Source organism: Aplysia californica, unplaced genomic scaffold (genome assembly GCF_000002075.1).
Source record: "Aplysia californica isolate F4 #8 unplaced genomic scaffold, AplCal3.0 scaffold00043, whole genome shotgun sequence".
In the NCBI taxonomy this organism is placed as follows: domain Eukaryota; kingdom Metazoa; phylum Mollusca; class Gastropoda; order Aplysiida; family Aplysiidae; genus Aplysia; species Aplysia californica.
Genome location: NW_004797313.1, coordinates 478084 through 500425, shown reverse-complemented (window position 1 = coordinate 500425; position 22342 = coordinate 478084). Strand labels below are relative to the sequence as shown.

General features: G+C 37.1%; 2 protein-coding genes across 4 annotated transcripts in view; one reads left to right on the top strand and one right to left on the bottom strand.

Annotated features, from left to right (window-relative positions):
• LOC101845905 (mitochondrial import inner membrane translocase subunit TIM44) overlaps positions 1–18518 on the top strand; it is a 21846-nt gene extending 3328 nt beyond the window's left edge. For 2 of the 3 annotated variants that reach the window (XM_005092252.3, XM_035968160.1), the window contains exons 3-15: positions 1832–1915; positions 2576–2653; positions 3526–3606; positions 4618–4758; positions 5333–5402; positions 6131–6197; positions 6690–6775; positions 7198–7290; positions 8874–8998; positions 10167–10217; positions 12095–12184; positions 12785–12895; positions 16764–18518. In XM_005092252.3, coding sequence (XP_005092309.1) covers positions 1832–1915; positions 2576–2653; positions 3526–3606; positions 4618–4758; positions 5333–5402; positions 6131–6197; positions 6690–6775; positions 7198–7290; positions 8874–8998; positions 10167–10217; positions 12095–12184; positions 12785–12895; positions 16764–16883 — 1197 coding nt within the window. In that variant the 3' untranslated portion in view covers positions 16884–18518. Of the gene's footprint in view, positions 1–705; positions 847–1831; positions 1916–2575; positions 2654–3525; positions 3607–4617; positions 4759–5332; positions 5403–6130; positions 6198–6689; positions 6776–7197; positions 7291–8873; positions 8999–10166; positions 10218–12094; positions 12185–12784; positions 12896–16763 lie in introns of those variants that run through there. The other variant, XM_013079189.2, reaches the window with a different exon arrangement.
• A 635-nt stretch (positions 18519–19153) lies between these two features.
• LOC101864286 lies at positions 19154–22261 on the bottom strand. Its single transcript, XM_005092244.2, has 2 exons — positions 22097–22261; positions 19154–19813 (listed from the first exon to the last, which is right to left on the bottom strand). Exons 1-2 carry the CDS (start codon positions 22097–22099, stop codon positions 19265–19267), a joined length of 552 nt encoding a protein of 183 aa, XP_005092301.1. The 5' UTR covers positions 22100–22261; the 3' UTR covers positions 19154–19264.
• Between the last annotated feature and the right edge of the window lie 81 nt (positions 22262–22342).

The following is a 22342-nucleotide window of genomic DNA, read 5'->3' as shown; positions in this document are numbered from 1 at the left end:
ACCTTAGAGATGTAGTGACGAAGCCCATTGCACGCTTAGTGGCAAAGCGGGCCCGCCACGGTGGTGAGATCTTGTCAGCTGGTGAGGGAAGCCTTGGAAGATGACAAAAATAGATGGCAGAAATACGTCATCTATATTTGGGCCAATCAAAGAGGTGTGCTAGGTGCTCGCTGCAGCTTTATATATTTGGCTTTTAAACTTAGTCATATTTTTCCATAACAATTTATTTAGGCTAGATCTGGTTTAAAAAACTTTTCTTCACAGCACTTCCCGGTTCTCGCACACATTTTTCAAATGCACTTTCACTTATTACTTATGGCCTACGTCACAGCTCACCGTACCAATGACACTTTTTCATGTGGCCAAACTTGTTACGAGAAATTAACCAGCTGCCATTATGATTCACAGTTCTTTTGAATTTTATTGTCTTATTTTAGCAGGATTAATGGTTGTTCTAGCCTGTGAACTCAGCTAACTAGTTTTTGGCAGAAAACATTTTTGAAGACTTCTTGATACAAGCAGTGTAATGAAAGAATAAACTGATGACAGGAAGGGGTGTGTTCATCATCATCATCATCAGCCTTTCTCACACTCTGATAGGGCACCAACAAAAGCTCACCATCTACTTCTTTCATCTGCTGAAGTCTCCACTTCTGTCCAATTGTATCTTATCTCTTTTTGGTCAAAATTTAAGTCCCTCTTTTTTACATGAATTAGGTTTCCCTCCCCTGTCAATTGTTTGGCCAGCGGTCAATCATCACAGAAGCAGGACCTACAGTTAGGAAAGTCTGTGTTCAACAGCAAATTGGGGTGAACAATGGACAGCTTGATTTCAGGATATGTCAGGTAAGTCTTTTATGTCACTGATATGTTTTCTTTTTTGTTATCAAAAAGAAAGGTTTCGTCATTTGCAATCTTAACTCCTTTTCTGGTTAATCTAATTTTCTTTCCCTTTCATTAGTTTAAAACTCATCATCTGTTTTTCAATAAGTGAACTTAGATTATGGGGAGTTTTCATTTCACATGACATAGTTTACAGTTGTTGTTTGCATTTTAGGACACTTTTTTAGGAATAGAATTAAGATTCAAGCGAGGTTTTTTTTTTTAAGTTATTGAACTCTTGCAACACTAGTTAAAGTAGGCCTGAATTTGTGGGAGTTTTTTTTTGTTTTTTTGTTCTTAAACTGATTTCCCAAAGAATGTACAGGCATGTAACTTTATTTGCTCAGATTCAGAGGCTTGGATTATGTCCGAAATTGACTTGTCTTGTTTTGCTACCAACATCTTTTACTTGTTGTTTGTTTGTGTGACTTCTACAAAATTTAATGAGGTTTTTATAGAGGTTATAACATATTCTACAAAACATGTTAATGAAATCAAGTCTTTATGCTCAAACTCAACTGTTAATTACTTTTAAAGTAGGGATTAACTGTACTCGTAATTATTAAGGCACAATTTGTCAATCTATGTGGAGGTTGAAGGAGGGATATTGTTTTTCATACAATGCTTCAATAGCTCTTACCATGTAAAGTATTGAGTTTTTACGGTAACTTTTTACCTTTTATTAGAGTTGCACAGCCAATGTTCATGATTCTGTATTGTGGCAGATGTTATTTTTAAATGTGTTCTAAGCTTTGATTTATGTCCAGTGTTTGTCCATGTAGGTTTGGTAAGAACATTTAAAAATGTTTCTGCTTCCTCTAACATTTCGTTTGAGCTTTTGTTTTAAGAAAGGAAACTTATGGTGGCGTTGAAGGATGAAGGTACGGTGTTGAGACATTAAATTTTCTTGATTATTTATTCTCATGAATGCTTGTCGTTTGTTTTTCAGCAACGTCATATGTCAAACAAGAACTTCTTCCAGACAGTCATTGATAACATCAGACAGGACATGAAAAAGAGCAAGGAAATGAAGGTATTGTCAATTTATTTTTTCCAATCTTTTAAACAGAAATAAATCGTTGTTTTGGTGGTGTTGACAGCTTTTTTCATTGTGGCTGCCTTTTACAACAGTCTATACCTCTTTTCTTAATAAATGTTCGAAATTAAATGTTCATTATTTACAAGCCAAGGAGGGATTTTTTTCTATTTCTATGTTCTTTGTATTGTTCAGCTCTCAATTCATCTGACTGTATTGATATATATCTAGATACAGTATATATATATGTATGAGTCTGCCGGTATGCATGTATGTATGTTAATGAGCAAGAGTGTGAATTATGAGGGCTTGTCTTCAGGTTTGGGTCTCTGACTTTTAAAAATATATTTGAACTTAGTGTTAGATAGTCATTACCTTTTTCTGAAGTGAAGTCTAGCCGCCATCTGTGCTACTTTGCCGTCGTTTGCAAGAGACCCGAGATCGATTCCCGAATGAGGAGAAAATTTTCATGAGTATCTCGGTCTCTCTCCTGGGTTGTTGTATCACTCTCAGCCCGGGTTGGCTCTGACAGGCAGGGTCAGAAGCATGTCTCCTAAATGTGTGCATGTGGGTGTAAAACACTGAATATCATTGAAACGTACCTTTTTTACTGCGTACTCTGTCTTTAACATCTTCTTTTTTTTTGTTTGATATCAGGAGAGTATAGAAAAATTCAAAGAGGAAACACAGAAACTGGAAGAATCTGATGCTTTAAAACAAGCAAGGAAAAAATTTGTAAGTGAAGCATGTTTGTTTTGTGGTGTGTAAATTTTTTGTTTTGACTGTAAACAAATAGTGAATCAAAATGTGATTATGTTTTAAGCTGTAGATAACTTTGTTTTTAGTGTTTTTACTAGGTGTTGGCCGTCCCATACTGATATTGATATTTTTGCAGTCATATGATTATTTTTATTTATTTATTAAAGTCGTGTTGGGTTTGTGCACACTGCCAACTTTATTGAACCTCTTATCGCTACCTCAGAATAACAAAGTTCTATCTGACATTTTTGGTCGTTTTGAGTTACTGAACCATGAGGTGAGAAACCAAATGGTCTACCTGTTCTATCAAAATCGTAAGAGTCATTATCAAGATATTTTAAGAATCGTATGCGTAAAAGCTTGACATGATGTGAAACTCAAAATCTTTGACGTCAAATTTCTTAAAACTAGGTTCTGCGCAGATAGAACTTTTGTAATTCTGAGGTAGCATCATGGTTGCCTACAAGTAAAGTGACATAAATTATTATTTATAGGTTCCTTGACTTGAGAATAATTTTGACATCTTAGAGGTTTTAAGTGGTTGAATAGCAGAATGTCAGCTTAATTGAATCAAAGTTTTGATTGTTATTTTGCTTATTGACAATTTTGTGAGAAGTAGCAGCCGCTTATGGTACTTTTGTCATTATTGTTTAATTAAGAAAAATGAAAGGTCTCTACAGTTGTGTTCATTCTGTTTCACATATCTTATTGAAATGACTTGAGTGAGACATGATTGTATTAGCTCATAAACAGGGAGGTAAAAATGGAATTGTTTTAATGATTTAACAATGGGCGTTCCATTATGTCTGAATAGTCTATGGTATCTTTGTTTTGCTTTTTCCCTCAAGGAAAGTATAGAGGAAGAGACTCTGAAAAGTTCTACAGCCATCAAAAAGACCCTTGATGACATCAAAGGAAAGGTCTCAGAGGTGAGCTAAAGGCCATCATTCAGTTTTGAAGGCATATCATCATAGATGACTTTATGTGCAATTCCTCTTTTGAACGTTTATAATACTCTTTACATTTTCTCATTTTTCTTCTTTTTTTTTTTGAAACAGGGATTTAGTTACGGATATTTGAAACAGGAATTTAGTTATGCTTAACTGATATTTATGTGCATAATTCATTATTATTCTCTTTCTGTGTTCTCTAAGGTCTTGGCGTTTTTACATTTAAAAAAGTCTGTTTACATGTTGAAATGCCGAGGGATTTAGTTATGACTCAACATCTTGATCTAATTCATAAATATCTGGCTGTTCCCGTAATTGGGAAAAAAATCATACAAAATGTCATGGATTTTGGACACCTGACAGGTGATGTGATATATAACATTGTCTTAAATACATTTGCAGTTGTAAAATGTCGCAGTTAATCAAGCAGAAAGTAAACAAAAGGACATTCTAAGCTTTAGTTGGTTACGATGCTTTCTGAAATGTGCTATCCTGAAAACTTGATCTGCTCCACCCATTTTAAAACCGTCCTGCCATCCCAGTATTTTTTCTTATTTATTGTTGCTGAAATAGTAACTTACAAATCTCATAAATAGACTTTGAGAGATAAGATGTGAGATTTCATGGCTGTTAACATTGGTTTGACTGTTTAGAAACAAAGCTTTAAAATTTTGCTCTTATAGAGTTCTGTCTTCATGTGCTGTACACCAGACTTTATTTCCGGGCAGGGATGTTATAAAACAACCCAGGAGTGGGGTTCCTTTCAACTTGAAGCAAAAGGAACAGATTATTTGATTTCAACCAAATGAGAATTCAGTGCATTTATCTAACAACACCTCACTCCCCTGTTGATGGTGAGCGCTCATGGATCCTGTTCCTGAAATATCCACGATGGTAAAAAATAGGGCAGAAATTATAATGCTTGTGCTTGCCTTTTTTTCTAGATGTTTATTACAAGTGTTAAATGATGGTGTGTTTTGTTCATTTCAGACAGTTGAAGAAGCCCAGAAAAAGGAATTTGTCAAGAAAGGCATTGACATGACCAGCTCAGCAGCCTCAAAAGCTGCAGAAACTATCACAAAGTCAAGCCAAGCAATTGCTGAAAGTGATGCATTTAACCAGATCAGTAAGGTAATCATTTTTTCCCTGTTATCCCCTGCCTTTGTGTCCCATTAAGGGGGCAGGCGGGTCTTTCTAAACTAGTTTTGGGCTCAGATATCAATTTTTGGGAGCATACATATTATGTCTGTAAAATTACTCTTCTTTTTATTCCCTGTAATTGTAAGATGAAGTAGTATCAAAACTGACATTAAAACATCCTGTGTCCTTGGTAACGAGCCAAAATGGTACAGAAATGTTTATGAATGCCATGTTATTTGACTATGGCAGCACGCACCATTGTCATTTGTAGACGGATATTATGCTGTCAAAGTCAACTATTTTGACGGAGCGATTTTTGGGCTGGGCATGAGAAGTGAAGAGCGGTTGAGCATGTCCAGTGTCTCCTTGTCAGTACCACAGTATCAAACCCTTCAAAATTCATCTTGATTTTCTGTCTGAAAGGGATTATGCTGAGTGGAGCAGGATGAATCTGCAATGCTTTTCAGGACATGTCTAATGTAGCCTCTTTTGGACTGAATGTTTATTGTACTTACTTGAAGAAGTTTAAAAAAGAATATTCTTTTGTATTGGTATTGTGTTTCAGGGTGTGAAGGCAGCTAAGGAGGAGTTTGATGAGGTCACTCTCTCAAGGGCAAGGCATTACAAGGCTCCAGGTGAGAAAAAATAGTTTTAGAGACAAATCTGCTGATTTTTGTCTCTCTGTTAATTAACATTTTTTTTTACTCTCTAGGGGTCCTTTAGTCGTTAACTGGGTTTGTATTCCGGTATCTCATAAAAATTTTGTTATTCAAAAGTTATACAACACATCATTAACAACTATCATTAAAAGGCACGTCATACTGATTGTGTTTGACCCACAGTTAACTTGTCAATAACATGGCACTTCAGAACTCTGATCAGACAATTAGACACCTCACTAGCATATGCATGTTATAGATTTACTCACAGAATTTAAGGGTGGATTTTCCTGTTAATAATATGTTTTTGTTAATTCAAATTGCACTGGAACAATAAGTGAGTCTGTAAACTTTTGTGTTTACTTTTGTTTGTTACTCTTTTATTTTTGGACAGTTTTTATTTTAGTAAAAGTTATTTCAAAGAATGTATGTGAGTGTCTGTTGTGAGATTTTCCCTTCGACTTTCCCCGTGGGATCCCCCTTTTTCATTTTTGTTGCATATCAGTGTTAACATTTTATAAATGATGTACCATCGAAATTTCTTCATAATAATATTTGGTGAGGTGTGTTTAATGTTTATGTTGTACAGCATCTAGTTTGCTTGAGAGAAAGAAAAGTTTGGAACTTACTATTTACATGTTTTTTTTTCTTAAAGAAAACAAACAATCATATTTTTCAAATGTCAAAACACGTTCTTTATGCAGAAAAATTGAGAAAAAGATCTGATACATCTGCAAGGCCGAAAGATGGGAGAGCAGTGGAGGCAGATGAGTGAGTATGGTTTTTTATGGTTGTTTTTGAAGTGGGTGATACATTCCATTGCCTTTTTCAGCACTGTTAGGCCTTCAGTAAGAATGGTCCCAAAAGGCATTTCTCTGTAACAATGTATATTTATGTTGTAGATCTTGAGTCGATAGGATAGACAATATAATAGATCTGGTTTGTTCTAGCTTTTCAGCCTCGATCTTGCTAAACTTGGATTGCAGCATGAACTTGCTAACAGCTCGGGAGGGAGTTTGGTGTTATGGACGTGGTTTAAATGATCAGAATTAAATGTTCTGGCAGAGAGAAAAGTTGCAGGAGACAAAGTGTTTTAGCAACATTGTGGGGCTGACTTGTTTGGCCATGATGTTTTGATCAGAGCGTGACTACAGTTCCTGAAATGAAACTTGGACAATGTCACAGTTTTCTATGGATGTACTTTTGTTTTGTTTTTTGGAATTGAGGTTTGCTCACTCATTTCGTACAATTCTTGTCCATCAGAGAGTCAACCGGCATGGTTCTTCACAAAGATTCAAAGTTTTATCAGAGCTGGCAGAACTTCAAAGACAACAACCAATATGTAAATAGTAAGTTATTTTCTTTTTCTATCTTCATGAGTAAAACTTTTAAATGTCTTTACAGTCTTTTGTCGTGTTGTATTGTTTTTTGGGAAGGGTTTTTAAAAAAACTTTTTGTCTAATTTTGAACTTTTCCAACATTTTCTTGTAATTGTAATGCTTCAAGAAAATAAAATAACTTGCTAAGTTATTTGACACAACTCTTTATTTACAGTCAGAATATCACTTTTCAACTTGGTAAAAATTTCTGTAACATGAAATGTTTGTGCATATTGTAACTTGGCATAGCCTATTATTTTATATAAGAAATTGTATGGAAATGACTCTACTCTCGGACAATCTCTTGATTATTATGTGAGAGAGAAATCATCCCCAACATTTTGAGTACTTGAAACATTCTGTAAACTGTTACATTTTTATGTCTCTTTCAGAACTGTTTGACCTCAAAGTGAAGTTTGATGAGAGTGACAATGTAATGATAAGAGCTACCCGGTTTTTCACGGATAAAGTTGGCCAAGTGTTTGGTAATCTTAATTCTTTTGTATTGTTGATAGTATAGAATGTGTTATATTAATTTATATTTTAAAGTCATTTGCCTCATGGTACAGTCCATGCCGGCTTTAAGCACGGTCACCGGGAGAAAGCTTAAGCGTGCTTAATGCCGAAGCGTGCTTGAGTTCGAAGTAGACATAATCCAGAGATTTTCATGTAGAAAATTACCTGTGCTATTTCCCTTCATTTGTAATTAGGCCTATAGCGGTCTCTCAAAAGTGTGCACTGTTATTTTTACCCGCCATGGTAGTTTTTGTTTGCCTGTTTGTTTTTGTTTTTTGGTTGAATGGGAAATAAAAAAAACTTAATTGAGACGACCAGTCACGATACAGCACACTAGGCCTACACTCTGCCTGTGCGTTAGTACTGGCCGCTGTGCCACATACATACCACCGCCTTCATCCCACCTCACACGTGATACACAATCAGGATTAATGGATAGCGAGGGTCAAAGGTAAAATTGCAGCCAGCCTCCATTTCTCGTCTCCATGACTCTCTTTGTATTTTTCATCTGTGTGTAGCTTTGCCCTAGGCTAGATCCTATGTGCATTCTGCACGCGTGTGTCTCCATCACTTGCGTTCTTTGTGTTTCTCTTAACACACTCACTGCTGTGGTGTAGACTGTGTTCGAACTTCGATGGGTCATCAAGAAAGTGTTGACTGTCTTGTAAATGAAGCGTGCCTGAAGCCGAAGTTACCATGCTTAAAGGCGTGTAATTTATACAGCAAAATTTCGGTAAGATCCGTTTAACGTGCTTGAGTCCAAAACATGCTTTATGCCAGCGTGCTTAAAGCCGGCACGGACTGTATAGATAATCTATAGTGTATCTCAAAACAGGAATTACAAAGTTGCGAGAGAATTGCATTACGATGATAGCTGCTGGCTCTTTTTCCATTTACATATATGCATAATTTTATTTTAGTGAACATCTTGTAGCTTAGTCTGTTTTTAGCTCTGGGAGTTTGAGTAAAAGTCAGGTCGGAGCATGGTACGGTGCAGCTATATTTTAACGAGTCTGTTTATTATGGGCTATTCATTTGTATGTATGAATCTATATTTTTTCCCCTCATACCATGTAGTTTTGCTGTTTATCAATGAAGTCTGCAATTAGATTTTGTCAGTTAAAGGTAAAATTGCTCTTGGTTTATTTATTCAAATAGCTGTGGAAAGATTGTACATTGCCAGAAACTTTTGTTTTGATACTTCAGTTCTTGTGCTGGAGCTTCCTTGAATTTGCAGCTGGAAAATACTGGTTGCAGAATCAAAAGGAAAGGATCTGCAAGATAAGCAAGCGACTCTCTGTAGCACTTGGACTGCATTTTAATTTGCTCAGGATTTCCCTTAGGATTTCATGTTTATATGTATAGTTGTCAAATCTGTTTGCTTTCATTTAAAAAAAATTAACTGGCATATTGGGTTTCTGCAAGTCTGAGACTTCAGTGAATGAAATTGTGTGCATGTAGCACAGGATGATGAAGTAGTGTTACATCTGTTACTTCATTGTAATGTTACTGATTTCCTCTGGTACCATACTTTTCTTTTTCATCCATACAGGTGGCATGTTCTCAAAAACAGAAATGTCTGAAGTCTTGACAGAAATTTGCAAAATTGATCCCAATTTTGACCGAGAGAAATTTTTGAGACTATGTGAGAGAGAAATCATCCCCAACGTTCTTGAGGTAAATAGACTAAAGTAAATTCAGTAATATCATGCATTAAACAAGCTTTGTTTTATCTTTAAAAATACTCTGCAGTTCTAGTTTAATTGAGTTTTTTTGTTGATTATCCTATTGTGAAATATGTGTCTGTTGTTTCTCGTGCTCATAAAGAGTTTTTGAATATTATCAGATACAGTTTGAAATGGTTATCTTAATCTCATACAGTGGAGTCCACTTATAATGAGTCCTGAAATAACAATAAATCTTTTATAAAGACACTATTCTAAAATGCCGTTTTTTCCCTTCTTTAGTTTTGTAAATAAAATACTGCTATTGTGCAATCAGACAGTCACGCGAGTCGGTTATAACGGAATATTGCTGCTGCTGTGCACAGCGCACAGACCTATTAAACATAATATAAAACCTCGCCAGTTGAGAAACTTCTTAGTGATCCAGCGAAACAAAGAATGGGGGAGCCCACGCGAACCAACAATGAAGGTCGGAGCGAATGAGTGGGGAGGGTGTGGCATGCGCAGACAAACAGAACGCATCGCGTGATAAGCCAGCCCAGTCTAGATTATCTAGGCCTAGCCTACCATGCCTCTCACTTCATTGGTGCGGGATTGAGCGGTCACAATGCTTTGATAGATGGAGTGAATGTGTGACGTGCGCAAGCAGACGCAACACACTAGGGGGTGTGGTGGGGTGGGGGATGACACAGCGGGCGAGTTAGCCTAGAGCCAGAGCCCCTTCTTTTTGATCACCAACGCCGAACTGTCAACATTGCTTGTGCTAAAGAAAGAAACCTGATTCGATTTTTGATCAAGTAAGACCTAGAGATCATGTTGAACAAAATCATCATCAGGGAAAATACAAAAAGGAATAAACAGAACACATAACTCATAGATTAGGCCTATTTTACTATTTATCTTGAATTTATTACTGGATCCCTTATCACGAGAATCCTGCTATAACGGACATTTCGCACCGGTCCCCTCCCTCTCGTTATAACATGATTCCACTGTATGGTTGAGGAGATATTTTAATGGTTTGAAGAGGATATGGCTCTTATTTGTCAGTCAGATCAGAGAATAGTTACCTCAGCAGATTAGCAGGGTTTATTTTTTTCTCTGTTGTACTAAAGTAATTAATCTATTATGTGAAGAGCTTTTTTCTTTATCTTGAACAGGCAATGATCAGAGGTGATCTGGATGTTCTAAAGGACTGGTGCTTTGAAGCTGTGAGTATTTTTTTCTGTTATTTATCCTTCATCATCCTGGACAATTGAATACCTATTTGTGGGTGGTTGACAGGTGCTCTGGTGTGGTTTGCTTCTTCTTTCCTATCAAACATCTATTATCTTTATCTCCCCTCCTTCTTTTTTATGTTTGTTACTCTCTTGTAACACCTCTAATCTTAGGCACTTATATGACCTTATTGTGTTGCAAGTGCCGTAAAACTCTTACTAAAACTAAAAACTAGAATACCTATTTTTTTTTCCATTGAAAGGGAGGGAGCCACCAACATCATTAGTGATGTTTTTTTTATAACTTCATGGTTTTTTTTAGCATTTGTAAAAGACATGCATGGGTAAAACAAAACAAAAATAAATGAGGAATGCTAGATATACAGTGACAAAGAGATATCACTCTTTCATGTGTGATTTTAGAAAGGGAAGATTGATCTTTTAAAGTTTATCGCTCATCCATAGATTTTAGGCTATAGAATGGTTACTGTTTTTACAGCACTTTCATAGTTTTTTACCTCATGATCTTTTGTAGCATCACAATGGGTGAATAGAGCAGTTCCCACTGACTTACGAGAACAATGAGCTTTTCAGTAATGGCCAGTCATATTCTTGAAGTGGTCACTCTCACATTTTCTGTTGTTCTTTCCTGTCCAATAGCTATTGTCCTTATCTTTCCTTCTTCTGTTCAAGTTGTATGTTATTTTCTAGTAAAACTTCTAATCTTCAGCACATAAATGACTTACTTGTGTTGCAAATGCTGTAAAACTTTTACTAAAATTAATGCTAAAACATTCCCTGCTCCCACTGAAAAAGAAGGTGAGGCATATGATTGGGGCAGCCACTTAGATCCTGCCTCCGTTGTTGCACATCGGTTACTGATCTAGGACATAGTCATAAATGAAAATGTGTGGCAGAGAAGCTTATGCATTTGCTGATTTTATATTTGTATTGTAATTTTAATCATGGGCTCATAGTTTTGTTTTTGTAAAGTGTTTTACGGCGCTCGCAACTGCATAAGGTCATATGAGCGCGCGGGACACACCTAATATTTTCAGTTGGTAGGAAATTTTGAATTTTGCCCGGGTGGCGGCCGAAGCCTACTCTTATTGATTTTAGACCACCAAGGGATCTTTAACGTGTGCAACTTGCACACGGGCTCTCCGAGATTTTTCGCCCTTGTCCGAGAAGGCTAGGTGTAGATCTTTCCTACCAGAAGATCAGGGGTGTGGCAGAAAGACAGCAGTAAGGAGGAGCCAAGGAGTAGCAGTAGAATGGCTGCAGAAAGAGTCAGGATCCCAGAGGAGGGGGCAAAGGAGGTGAAGGGGTGGGGGCAGAAAGTGGAAATGAAAGCAGACAACAGAACATTGCTAGAGAGCAGGAAAGGAGGTGAAAGGAGACAATTTTAGAGAAGAAAATTTTTCGGTCGCTACCCGGATTCGAACCCGGGACCTTTGAATGAGAGGCCAACACCTTAACCTCTAGGTCAGGAGAGCCCCCATGGGCTTATTTTTTTCTTAATAGTCTTTGTTTTTGAAATGCTGTAAGTTTTTTTATAAAGTTTTGCAATTGTACTTCAGTTCCTGGTACATGTTACTTGAAGTATGTCTCAACAGCACAAGTGAGCTTTTTTAGTGTCCGTTTTTGCGTTCAGGGGGTCATAATCCAGACTTTGTGCTTGAAAAATAAATCTTGTTGAAAAGTTATGAATTAAAATATCGAGCAAGGTTAATTGAAAGGATTTCCTCAAGTCTGACTATGATGGGTAGTGTGGATGACTCTATACATATGTTCACACGTGATGTTTGTTGGGCCCCTGATTCTCTGTTTGTCCTTGTTGTACTCATTAGTTTCTTTTTGTTTTGTTTCAGCCTTACAATACTCTAGCCCATCCCATAGAACAAGCAAAGAAGGCTGGCTATGTTTTTGATTCCAAGGTTTTAGATATTACACAAGTTGACGTGAGTATGGAGAGACAGTTTGGTCTCTGTGTAACATTATTTTGTTATTTTGTTCATTTTCTCGGTAAAATATTCCTAGCTCTCTGTAGTCACCTATGGGAGTAGTTAGTCTCCTTTGCAGAAACCAGAAACTTAACGTCGAAAGTTTCTGTTTAGCTTTTGTCATTTCGTATTGTTATGTCAGTTGGTTTTTAAATAAATTTCAAAAGTGTTGAAGGAGAAAATCCGACTCGCGTCTTAAACCTATTTCAGTTCCTCTTTTTCTTCTTACCCTGTCAAATTTTTCAATATATTACGTTTTTATTAATCAACAATGTTCAAAGAGCACTCTCATGTGTTTTGCTCATGGTCTCCTGAGCTTACAGAATTCAAGGAACTAAGTTCCCTTTGGTCAACATAAATTTATGAGGTATGCGTTGAATGTGCAGATGGAGTAAAGGTTGCACAGTCTCAGGCGTGCACCTGGGCCCATAAAGTGAAAAGCTAAGTTGGTTAGGGCACACAAAGTATGAAAATTCATGTGTAACAACAAACGTAATGACTTTTGTGAATAACCATAGTGTGAAGTATGATTATTTTCTTTTCCTTTTATTTCAACAGGTAGTTGCTGGCAAAATTATGGAGCAAGGCCCAGTCTTAGTCATCAGTTTTAATGCACAGCAGATACTGGTTGTCCGAGATGCAAAGGGTAGTGTGGTGGAAGGGGATCCTGTGAGTACCATATTATAATTTGAGTACTTTGTCATTGTTCTTGTTCTTGTTACAGCTGTGGCCGGGAATGTGACTCTAGCTCCTGCTAATTTTAAGGGGAGTTGAATGATTATGTCACAGTGTACAACTGAAAGTAGGTACCACAAGCGAAATTGTTTTTGAACAATATTGATGTTTAAACCTTAGGTGTTCAAATCTACTTAATAAAACAAGAACATTAAAAAAAAGAATTATCAAAATCCATCAATAAACAATCGAGATATGGTATTTCAAAGTTTTATTTTTGAACGAAACCTTTTCAACTGCGACTGTCACCCATGTTTGAGGTGTTGTAAAATACAAAGTGCATGGTCAAATTAATGAAAACTTTGTTTTTCCCAGAGATGTCAACACAAATATTGATATCTCTAAATCAAAGCATGTTAGAATGACTGGTTTCCAAGATATAGGCCTTCAAAAATTGAAAAAAAATGTCAAAATAGGCCATTATTTCAACCTCTTCCAAATTAGTCAAAACTGCCTCCCCATTAGTGAAAAGCACACAATCATTACAAATATATGCATAGACTTAGCTGAATTTTTTTCAGACCTCTCTGACGATAAGTAACTTTTCTGGGCTCCTCTGAAGTGGGCTTCGGGGCAAAAAATGCCCCTTGGAAAAAAATTAGGGGAACTCTGGTACATCGGTACATCCTCGGGCAAAAAGTATCACAACAAGTTCAAAAATTAAGCTACAGGGCTAAATCATACATCAAATTAAAGCTCAATGCAAGCTCTATGAGGCCAAATGAAAATTGTTTACTAAAACCTCTCACAACACTCAATAACAGGGCCCTAAAGCCCAAAAACCTGCCATTATTGAGTGAAAATCATAACGTCTGCCGACTGGAAAAAAATTCATATAAAATCAACAAATTGTGCTACAAGGCTGCATTATATATCAAATTAAAGCTCTTTTCATGCTCTGTAAGGTGAATAAGTTTATAGAAAGTAAAACCCTTCCAAACATTTCAGAAATGGACAATAATGTGAAAAAAGTAATCAATATTGGTTGAGAAAATTAAATGAAGATTTCTGCTCAGGGGGTTTAAAAATTTGAAGTAAATCAATATACTATCTACCGGGGTTCATCTTGTATAATATAGATCTAGTTCTAGATTTATTTATCCTAATTTAGCTGAGAAAGAAACCAGTGGCTGGGGAAATACAATTTATGCGTCCAGTAAGTGGATGGAAGAAGGGGGGGGGGGGGGGCATTTCTCCAATTATCAGGTGACATCTAAGTCTAACTAACTAAGAATAAATAAAAAAGAAAGACTGGTTAATTCAATAATTGAATATCCACCAATCAAGAACGTAGATCTAGCCTTTTTGTTTTATCAAATTAAATGCAAAAACAATAGATCTACGAACATTTCCATCAGTAACACTATAACACCCGGTAACCCCTTCCGAGTGTTTAGTGTGTGATGACATGTTACTATAAATAGAACTCCCAGTTCAACCATTCATGGCTTTATTCTTTCACTTTGTCGACCAGAAATGCTTGGATTTCGATGCATTTAGAATAAATAAGGTGTTCTTAGTTGAAAAGACAGCAAAAATACCACCATGAAGCGATACATTTGTATAGATCGCAATTAATTCACTATGAGGTGGTGGAAATGTAGGTCGGCGTGATTCCCACCAAACAATAACAATCCAACAACACGTCAAGTGGTGGCCTATTAGTCTTATTTTTTAAAACACGATATTCATAAGTATCCTAAAAGAAAATTATGATAATACCTACATAAATTGACGCCATGAACAGATCTATCGAATGTTTCTTTCACTGAACCATCATATAATCGTCTGCTGGTTGGGTCAAGTCAGAGGGGGTGGCAGTGGGCGATGGAACAGCCGCAATGGCAGAATGACGATCTCCCGAAAGTGGTTGTTACCCCACTTCAGAAAAAGTAATATTTCTACTTCGTTGAACGTAGTTGGCTTTTCTAAACACCTAAACTTGATAGTACAGATGTTTAGGAATATGATCCTGGCACGGATAGCCCGATTTGTGTCGAATTTCATATTTTAAAATGCTTTGTTCGTCTTTACATCGTACAACTCACGCTTTCCTCTCGGAATAAAAACATAAACACATTCCCCGGAAATTCTCCCGAAATCCCAGATTTTTATGTTTCAAACCGCAAGAAAATTCGATGATTCACGTCTGAGAAATCGAAATTTAAAACAAGCACCCCCCAAATCTAAGCGCGCAAAATTGCGAGACGGTTGAGTTTTCCCGTGTTAAACTTTAGTCAATTAAAAACTAAATATGCAATCATAAGTATCAGTTTCTCATTCACCATTAAGAAGGAAAGACACAGAAAACAGTGGTATCATTTTTATTAGTGTTTACAAAAATTAAAACCAGCTAATAGTTGGGTGAAGTTGTCCAAATCTGGCTTAAGCAGTGGCTGTCTGCCTTGAAAACGGCCCGCCTGCGGTACCTACGGAAAGAGGAATGTAGACCTATCAGTTGAAAAGTACCAAAAATTTAGTCGGCCAAGACAGAGCGGCGACAGGGAGCTGACCTCCGTGACCCCGACGTGATAAGGCGCCCTGCGGGGAACCCCCCACGACGACTAAAATTCCACTGCCGGTGCGCCGTGCAAGATTCCCCCATTTTTCTAAAATTTATTATTATCATCATCATCTGGTGCCTTACCGACTGGCGTGGGCGATCATGATTTATTATACGGTAATCAATAAAATACCTTGTATTCAAGGAACGCACTAGCAAACTTAGACTCAACAAAGCCACTTGTAGAATGAACAGCCCCCTCTAATGAGTGGCTTTGTGCATTTTTCTCCCACAACGAACCTTATGTACTCTATTCCATGGGGCTGTTGTTTATCCTGCACAGTAGATCATTATACATTTATTGTGTATCATACACTGTACACTATGATTGACCTATCAGAGACACGCAGCGATCTTGTGTGATTAATCAGAATTAGTCACACCTTATTTTATAATGAGCTCTGATATTCAGGAATCTTGAAGGTTGTGTCTGATGGCTTTGTAATATCGAGTTTCACTATACTGTGCCACCCAACTTTACACCGTGTCTCCAATTGTCTCATTTACCGTACTTTTAATTTGGTTCTTGTTCTCTGATAATTTATTAAAACTGTGTAAAAGGTACATATGTCATGATTGTTGCATACGACGTACCTGGTGCGTCATGAAAATGAGTAATTTTTAGCTTTGTAGGGTACCATGGACATCACGGAAGTTGACAAAATTTGCTGCTCCAGGTTGCCTAAATGACATTACATGTATGTCACGCTAATAACCTGGCTCTAGTTATTCTGTACGGAGTTTTATCCTCAAGCACTGAGTGGATTCGTATTTAGGAATAAAAGACGTGCACAATGGTACAAAATTTGCTAGTATTACTTTACTGTTGGGCTTGCAAGCGATTGATAAACACAGATCTAGGCTTGAGGGCGGCCGCACGCTCTCGCAAAATGTACACACTACAATGACTTTAAAAAGGCAAATATATTCCTTTTTTGGCTTAGATTTGCAATTTATTTGAAATTATGAGTAAGATTGGGGAGAAATGAGGAATGGGAGGTGTTAGAAAATTGACATGACCGAACTCCGGGGTCTGAAATAGTCACAAGTTGGCTAAAATTGCGCATTTTCATGACTATCAGGTACATTATAAGGCAAAGACAGGGTTAACAAGAGTATGCAGTCCCTTTGATGCATGGTGCAAATTCAGAATGTAATGGTAATGCAAGATGTTCCATTCATATCCGACATAAAAAGCTACAATAAACATAATCTGTTGCATGTTTTTGTATGTTTCAGGACAAGATATTGCGCATCATGTATGTGTGGGCCTTATGTCGGGACCAGGAGGAACTTGATCCGACAGCTGCTTGGAAACTCCTGGATATATCAGCCAGTTCTTCAGAACAGTGGTTATAGTTACACATTTTCAAAATTGTTTTGAGTCGAAAACAGGTGCCAGTTTACTCCGAATTGGACCTCAGAAATATGGAGTTCCACAGAGATCTCCAGAAGTGTGAAAATATACTTCTCTTCAAATGCAGTGTCATTTATAAATTGGCCCTTTTTTGTTTGTCTCATGAAGTCGGATGGCCTATATCCCAACATAGGTAATAATCTTGAAGTATTCATTTTGACCCTATGTTGTCATGGTACTCTTGATGCATCGAGTATGTTTGTCACAGAACCGTTTTTGTGATAAAACAAAGGGCGAGATTTGTATTTATAAAATTATAAAGTTATGGGTGGATGTACACTTTTGTGTGAATGGCTTTTTTTGATGATGCAACTGTGTTTGACTGTTTTTATTTGCAGAAGTCCTATTATGGTCTCGTGTTGAAGAGTGGATAAATATTTAGGACAATGTGATCAAACATGGATCATGTGTTTCTACCTCTTTTTATTCTGAGCAAAATTACTGTCTAGGCAAGAAGTCAAGAAGATTGCAATGTTTCAAGTGCATGTTTTTTTCATCTTTGACCTTTGAATTAGATTATGCACAAAGACAACACAAAGAATTTTTGATTTTCAAGGCATTTGATATATGCTCAATGCCTATAATTGCGATCTGCTGTACATTTGTAGGCCGAAATGCAGGGAGTGAACCGTACCGCTTTTGGCTGATTTTATTTAAGTAACCAGGGAATAGCTTCATGTGTTCCCTGTATTTGAGGAGGGATTTTTTTTTTCAGCTTTCACTTTAGTCACTTTTGTAAAACATTGTTGATGACATAAGTGGGAATGCTGTACTTTAGGATTTAAAAAATTTTTTTTGAAGGGACAAACCGATGCAGCATCAGGTAGACTTGAATTCCCAGTGTAGATCTATGTTCGGGAGTTAAGCACATAAATTGTGTTGATTTGTTCTTTAATTGTTTTACTCTCAGTTGAAATTCTGTTTCAAGTAAGTCTCACTCTGAATTTTATGAAGCAACATCTTTCTTAAGTCTGTAGATCTAATCATAATTACAAAATAAAGGTAGAAATGTTAATTTGAAATTTTTGTTGACCAGATGTGGGTCGATCTAGTATGTTAATTTTAGGGGTTTCAGTATTTTTATAGGTTCATGAAATTGTGATACAAGAGATGAACCTGGCATACAGCTCTTAAACAATGATCTTTGAATTCATGCTATAGATACAAAGAGCATAATGACAGCTGCAAACAAATGTACTGTTATGCTGCCGCATCCAAAATCCTATGAATTTGTTCCTGTCTTTTTTAAAAGAGATTGGGCTTATCAAACTGGTGTGAAGAGCTGTTTCAACACTCACAGCCTTCAAAATGATATGAAATTAAAAGAAATGAAAACGGGAGGAATGTGATGCTATTTCTTATACTAAGTGTGGCATGAAATGAAAGAGTGAAATGAAGAATTGAAAGCTTGTTGAAATATTTGGAGTTCGTGTGATTGTTGCATGTGATCAGTGATAGATTTGACTTTTTGACTGCAAGTTTGGAAGGTGAGAAAAATTCTTGTTTTACTGCCATTGAGAGTGATATGATAAAATGAAATGAAACGGCCATTAAAATACATTGTTTAAAAAAATGTTGATAAATGTTTCTCTTCTACTTTCATCTGTATGAGTACTACACCATATAAGTTTCTTAAAATTTTCTGAGCCTGCGTCTTATTTTCTTGAAGAGGTAAAAGAATTGCCTTTTCTTTTACACAATATAATTTTTCAGATTGAAATTCTAGAAAATCAGAATGTTTGTGAACCCTGCCTCCTTTTCTTCACTTTATTTGGATACATATCATTTTGGTCTGAGATTTTTGTAACACATACAAAACAATGAACTGAAGTAAATGGCATTTTCTTGTTACATTATGATGTACAGTGCAGCCCCTCTATAACGATCTGCGATATAACGACATCCTCTGTATAGCGACATGGTGCTCAGGTCCTGATTTTTCCCTTATATATCATTAGTAATATTTTTGGTTGCCTCTCTATAACGACAAATCTCTAAAACGAATTTTTTTTCTAGTCCCGCCGATATCGTTATAGAGAGGCTACACTGTATCAAATTGTTAATTTTTGTAGATTCTATAAGCAGAAAATATCCCTCGCCTGTAACTGAAACCTTTTCTCAGTTGAGTAGTATGTGCCCATGGAACATCAGTATGCATTATAATATGTTTCAATGTTGGTAACTTGTAAAAGCAGGGAGTGTAAAGTAGGCATTACTGGGGAAGAACTGGTTTAATAAAAATTTATGAAACTTAGTCCTTGAAACAAATAACTCAAATTATCTAAATCTACAACTCTGGCCATCTTTCACTGTGGTCCTTTTATTACAATTCTCTTCTCAGTGCCTCTGATATAGAGTTCAGGTGACCGCAAAGGCTATCTTTTTGACACTGTAACATCTGGTCCAAAATTTTTGCATGTGCATCGAGGTCAGACAGTGCTTGAGAAGCTTGCTGTTCATAGTCCTCACTGTCTCCAAATGTCTGAGAGTATTGAAGTATCACCATTCTTGATTCCTGTCCCAGTTCACGCAGTAATTCTGAAAAGTTTCTCATGCAGGCACTGGTGCCCTCATTCATGTTAGCAGGAGCTGGGTCACTTTCGTTATAATTGTACTGGTTTGGTGTTTGCTCTACTGCTTCACAATAGGGATCAATGAGTTCTGTTGATCTGTTGCTGCTGATACATACATTGCCTCTTTCGAGATCATGAGGATCATGTATTTTGTCTTCCTGGTTGGATAGGGAGATGTCTAACTGTTTTGTTGTGCTGTCTAGTCTTTGCTTCTTAGCTGTTGAATGTGGCTCCCAGGCTTCAGCCAGGACACCGGTACTGTCCACAAAGTCGCAATACTTAGCGGTTTCCATTCGGGCCTGAAATGAAAGAACAATAGAGTTCTAAGTTGATTGTGTCTATCTGCTGTTGTTTTACCTAGATATTTTACCTCAGCATGGACTGTATGCTTTAAAAAAGGGGATGAAAAAGTGGCTGCTAGATCTAGTTCATTACTGCACCCCTTCTCAATATTGATTGATTTCTTTGATATGAACAGCTTAGTGGCTTAGTGTCACAGGCGACTACGAATGAGTTGATGTTGTCGGGGGAGTGAAAAAAAGATAGACTGATCTGAAGTTCAACTAAACCATTGAGACCTGCAAAGAAGAAGAGGTGCTGGTACCTGAGAAAAAGATCAGCTTTACAGAAGATGCAACTCAAGCGAGTTCCAACACCAGCGGAGTCGACTGTACTTTTAAAAATCGTAAGTCAAAGCATATTTGAAAATTTCATTTCATGGAATGGGGACAGGCACATCATGTGGGCACTCCTTGTTAGTTTAGATGGTGGTATAGCTGGATTTTGGTGCGAATGGCAGTGGTTTGAATCCTCTAGGGGCATTCTTACACTCGGGTTGTTTGGAGATCTTTCAAGACTCTTCGATTGCTTGACTTGATCTCATTGGATATGTCATGTACTGTGTGCAAGCGCAGGTTCTAATTGCATGTTAGTTCGTCACTTCCTTATCCTACGGCAAACCCAGTAGAGAAATTAATCTTCTAAATTTATAAATAGTATTTTGATGACTAAAGGTATCACAAGAGTTTTTTTTGGGCAAGTTGCTTCAGATATATGTAATATAAATGAATGAATGAATGAAACTTGATTGATCTCTGTTGAGAAAGAATTCATGGTCATGTTCGTGGATTGAAAAATTCATCACTGTACCCCACCCCCCACCCCGCTGTCTGTCTCTCTGTCTCTGTCTGTCTGTCTGTCTGTCTGTCTGTCTGTCTGTCTGTCTGTCTGTCTGTCTGTCCTGTCTGTCTCTCACACACACACATACGCACACACACACACACACACACACACACATACATACATACATACATACACTTACAAACTAACACACCTACTACTACTACACACAGGAATTAAAAAACAACAATAAAAAGTTAAACAAAATTCTTCGGGACTGTTGAACTTGAACTCTACAATCTCTGCTGCGCCCCCCGGGGTAGGCCATTCCCAAAGGTGGGACATTTCTCATTCAAGCACAGTAGAATTATAAATGGGTTGATTCATGTCACGCTCATAACTGATCTACAACAGGGAACTGCTGCTTTTTCTTTCCTAATCCTTACTTTTGTCATTTTTCCCTTACTTCTTTTGTATGTTTGTCACTCTCTTGTGACCTGCTATTTCCGGGGTGCCTTGATAGTCGAAGCAGACCTTGTGCTGTTGAAGCTAGAGAGGTGAGTAGAATAAGTCTGATTCCCTGTAAAGACTTCTCTGTTGACACTCACCCCTTGGCGCTCATATGACCTAATGCAGTTGCGAGCGCCGTAAAACCCTCCACTATAAAAGAAAAAAATCTCTGCTTCCAAGATGTACTAACCTAATGATTTGGAAGACAGTAAAAGTATTCTTGTGCCTTTTTTCAAATTATGCACTTAACTTCTTGAAAATGGTATAATATATATCTTATCAGCACTTTTCAAGCTATGGTACAACTACAAGCCCTGAGAATAGCCTCAGCGCGCACATATATGTACAGCAGTACATTAGAGGTATGCATTTTTCTGACTTGGTGGTACACGCAACCTCTGTACTCTTTCAGTGTACCGTGCTTCCATGAGCAAAGGTTGATGCAAGCATTATATTATAAGACAAAACGTAATTTTAAGTGTTCACTGTTGAATTTGGTTTTTGTTTTCAGTTGACTTCAATATCTAGATCTATATATCTACTTATCACACTCACACGGGTCTACGTTAAGACAGGGTGCACATTGTTGAGTGTTGGTGTTAGGGCCTTTTTTTACATGGCAGGAACCCTTAGTAGATCTACTGATGGCAGGATATAAGGTGCTGGGAAGAAAACTAGATCTTTTAGTACGATTATAGACTAGATGCTACCTGCTACGTACTACACGTAGATATACATATACCCATATGTACGCCAGTAAATAATAGGACGAGGTTGTGATGAATTGTACATGTATCGTATCAGTACGGCATCATGTAGGGGTGGCATCCACTGAAAAATTTGCGCCTATTGGTGGAAAAAAAAGAGCGGTCTGTCTCTTGCCCCTTCAATATTTGGGATAAAAAAAAACTAGTACATTTTTGTACTAGATCTAATATTAATACAAACATTACCATAATATTTTTCTCCCAAATTCTACTGGTATAGACAGCAAAGTCAAAGGTTTTGGTTTCTTCTGTCGATCATCGACGGCGTCTGCTGGCTATCGTTGTTTTGCATCAGGGGGAATAATTCAAAATAACTTTTTTGTACGTTCGGAAAAAAACCCTGGTTATCTCTACTTGGCATAATTCACGCCGGAAATCGCTGTTGCTGCGAGTTGTCTCTCTTTTATTTACGGAAGTTGTCAAGGAAGAATC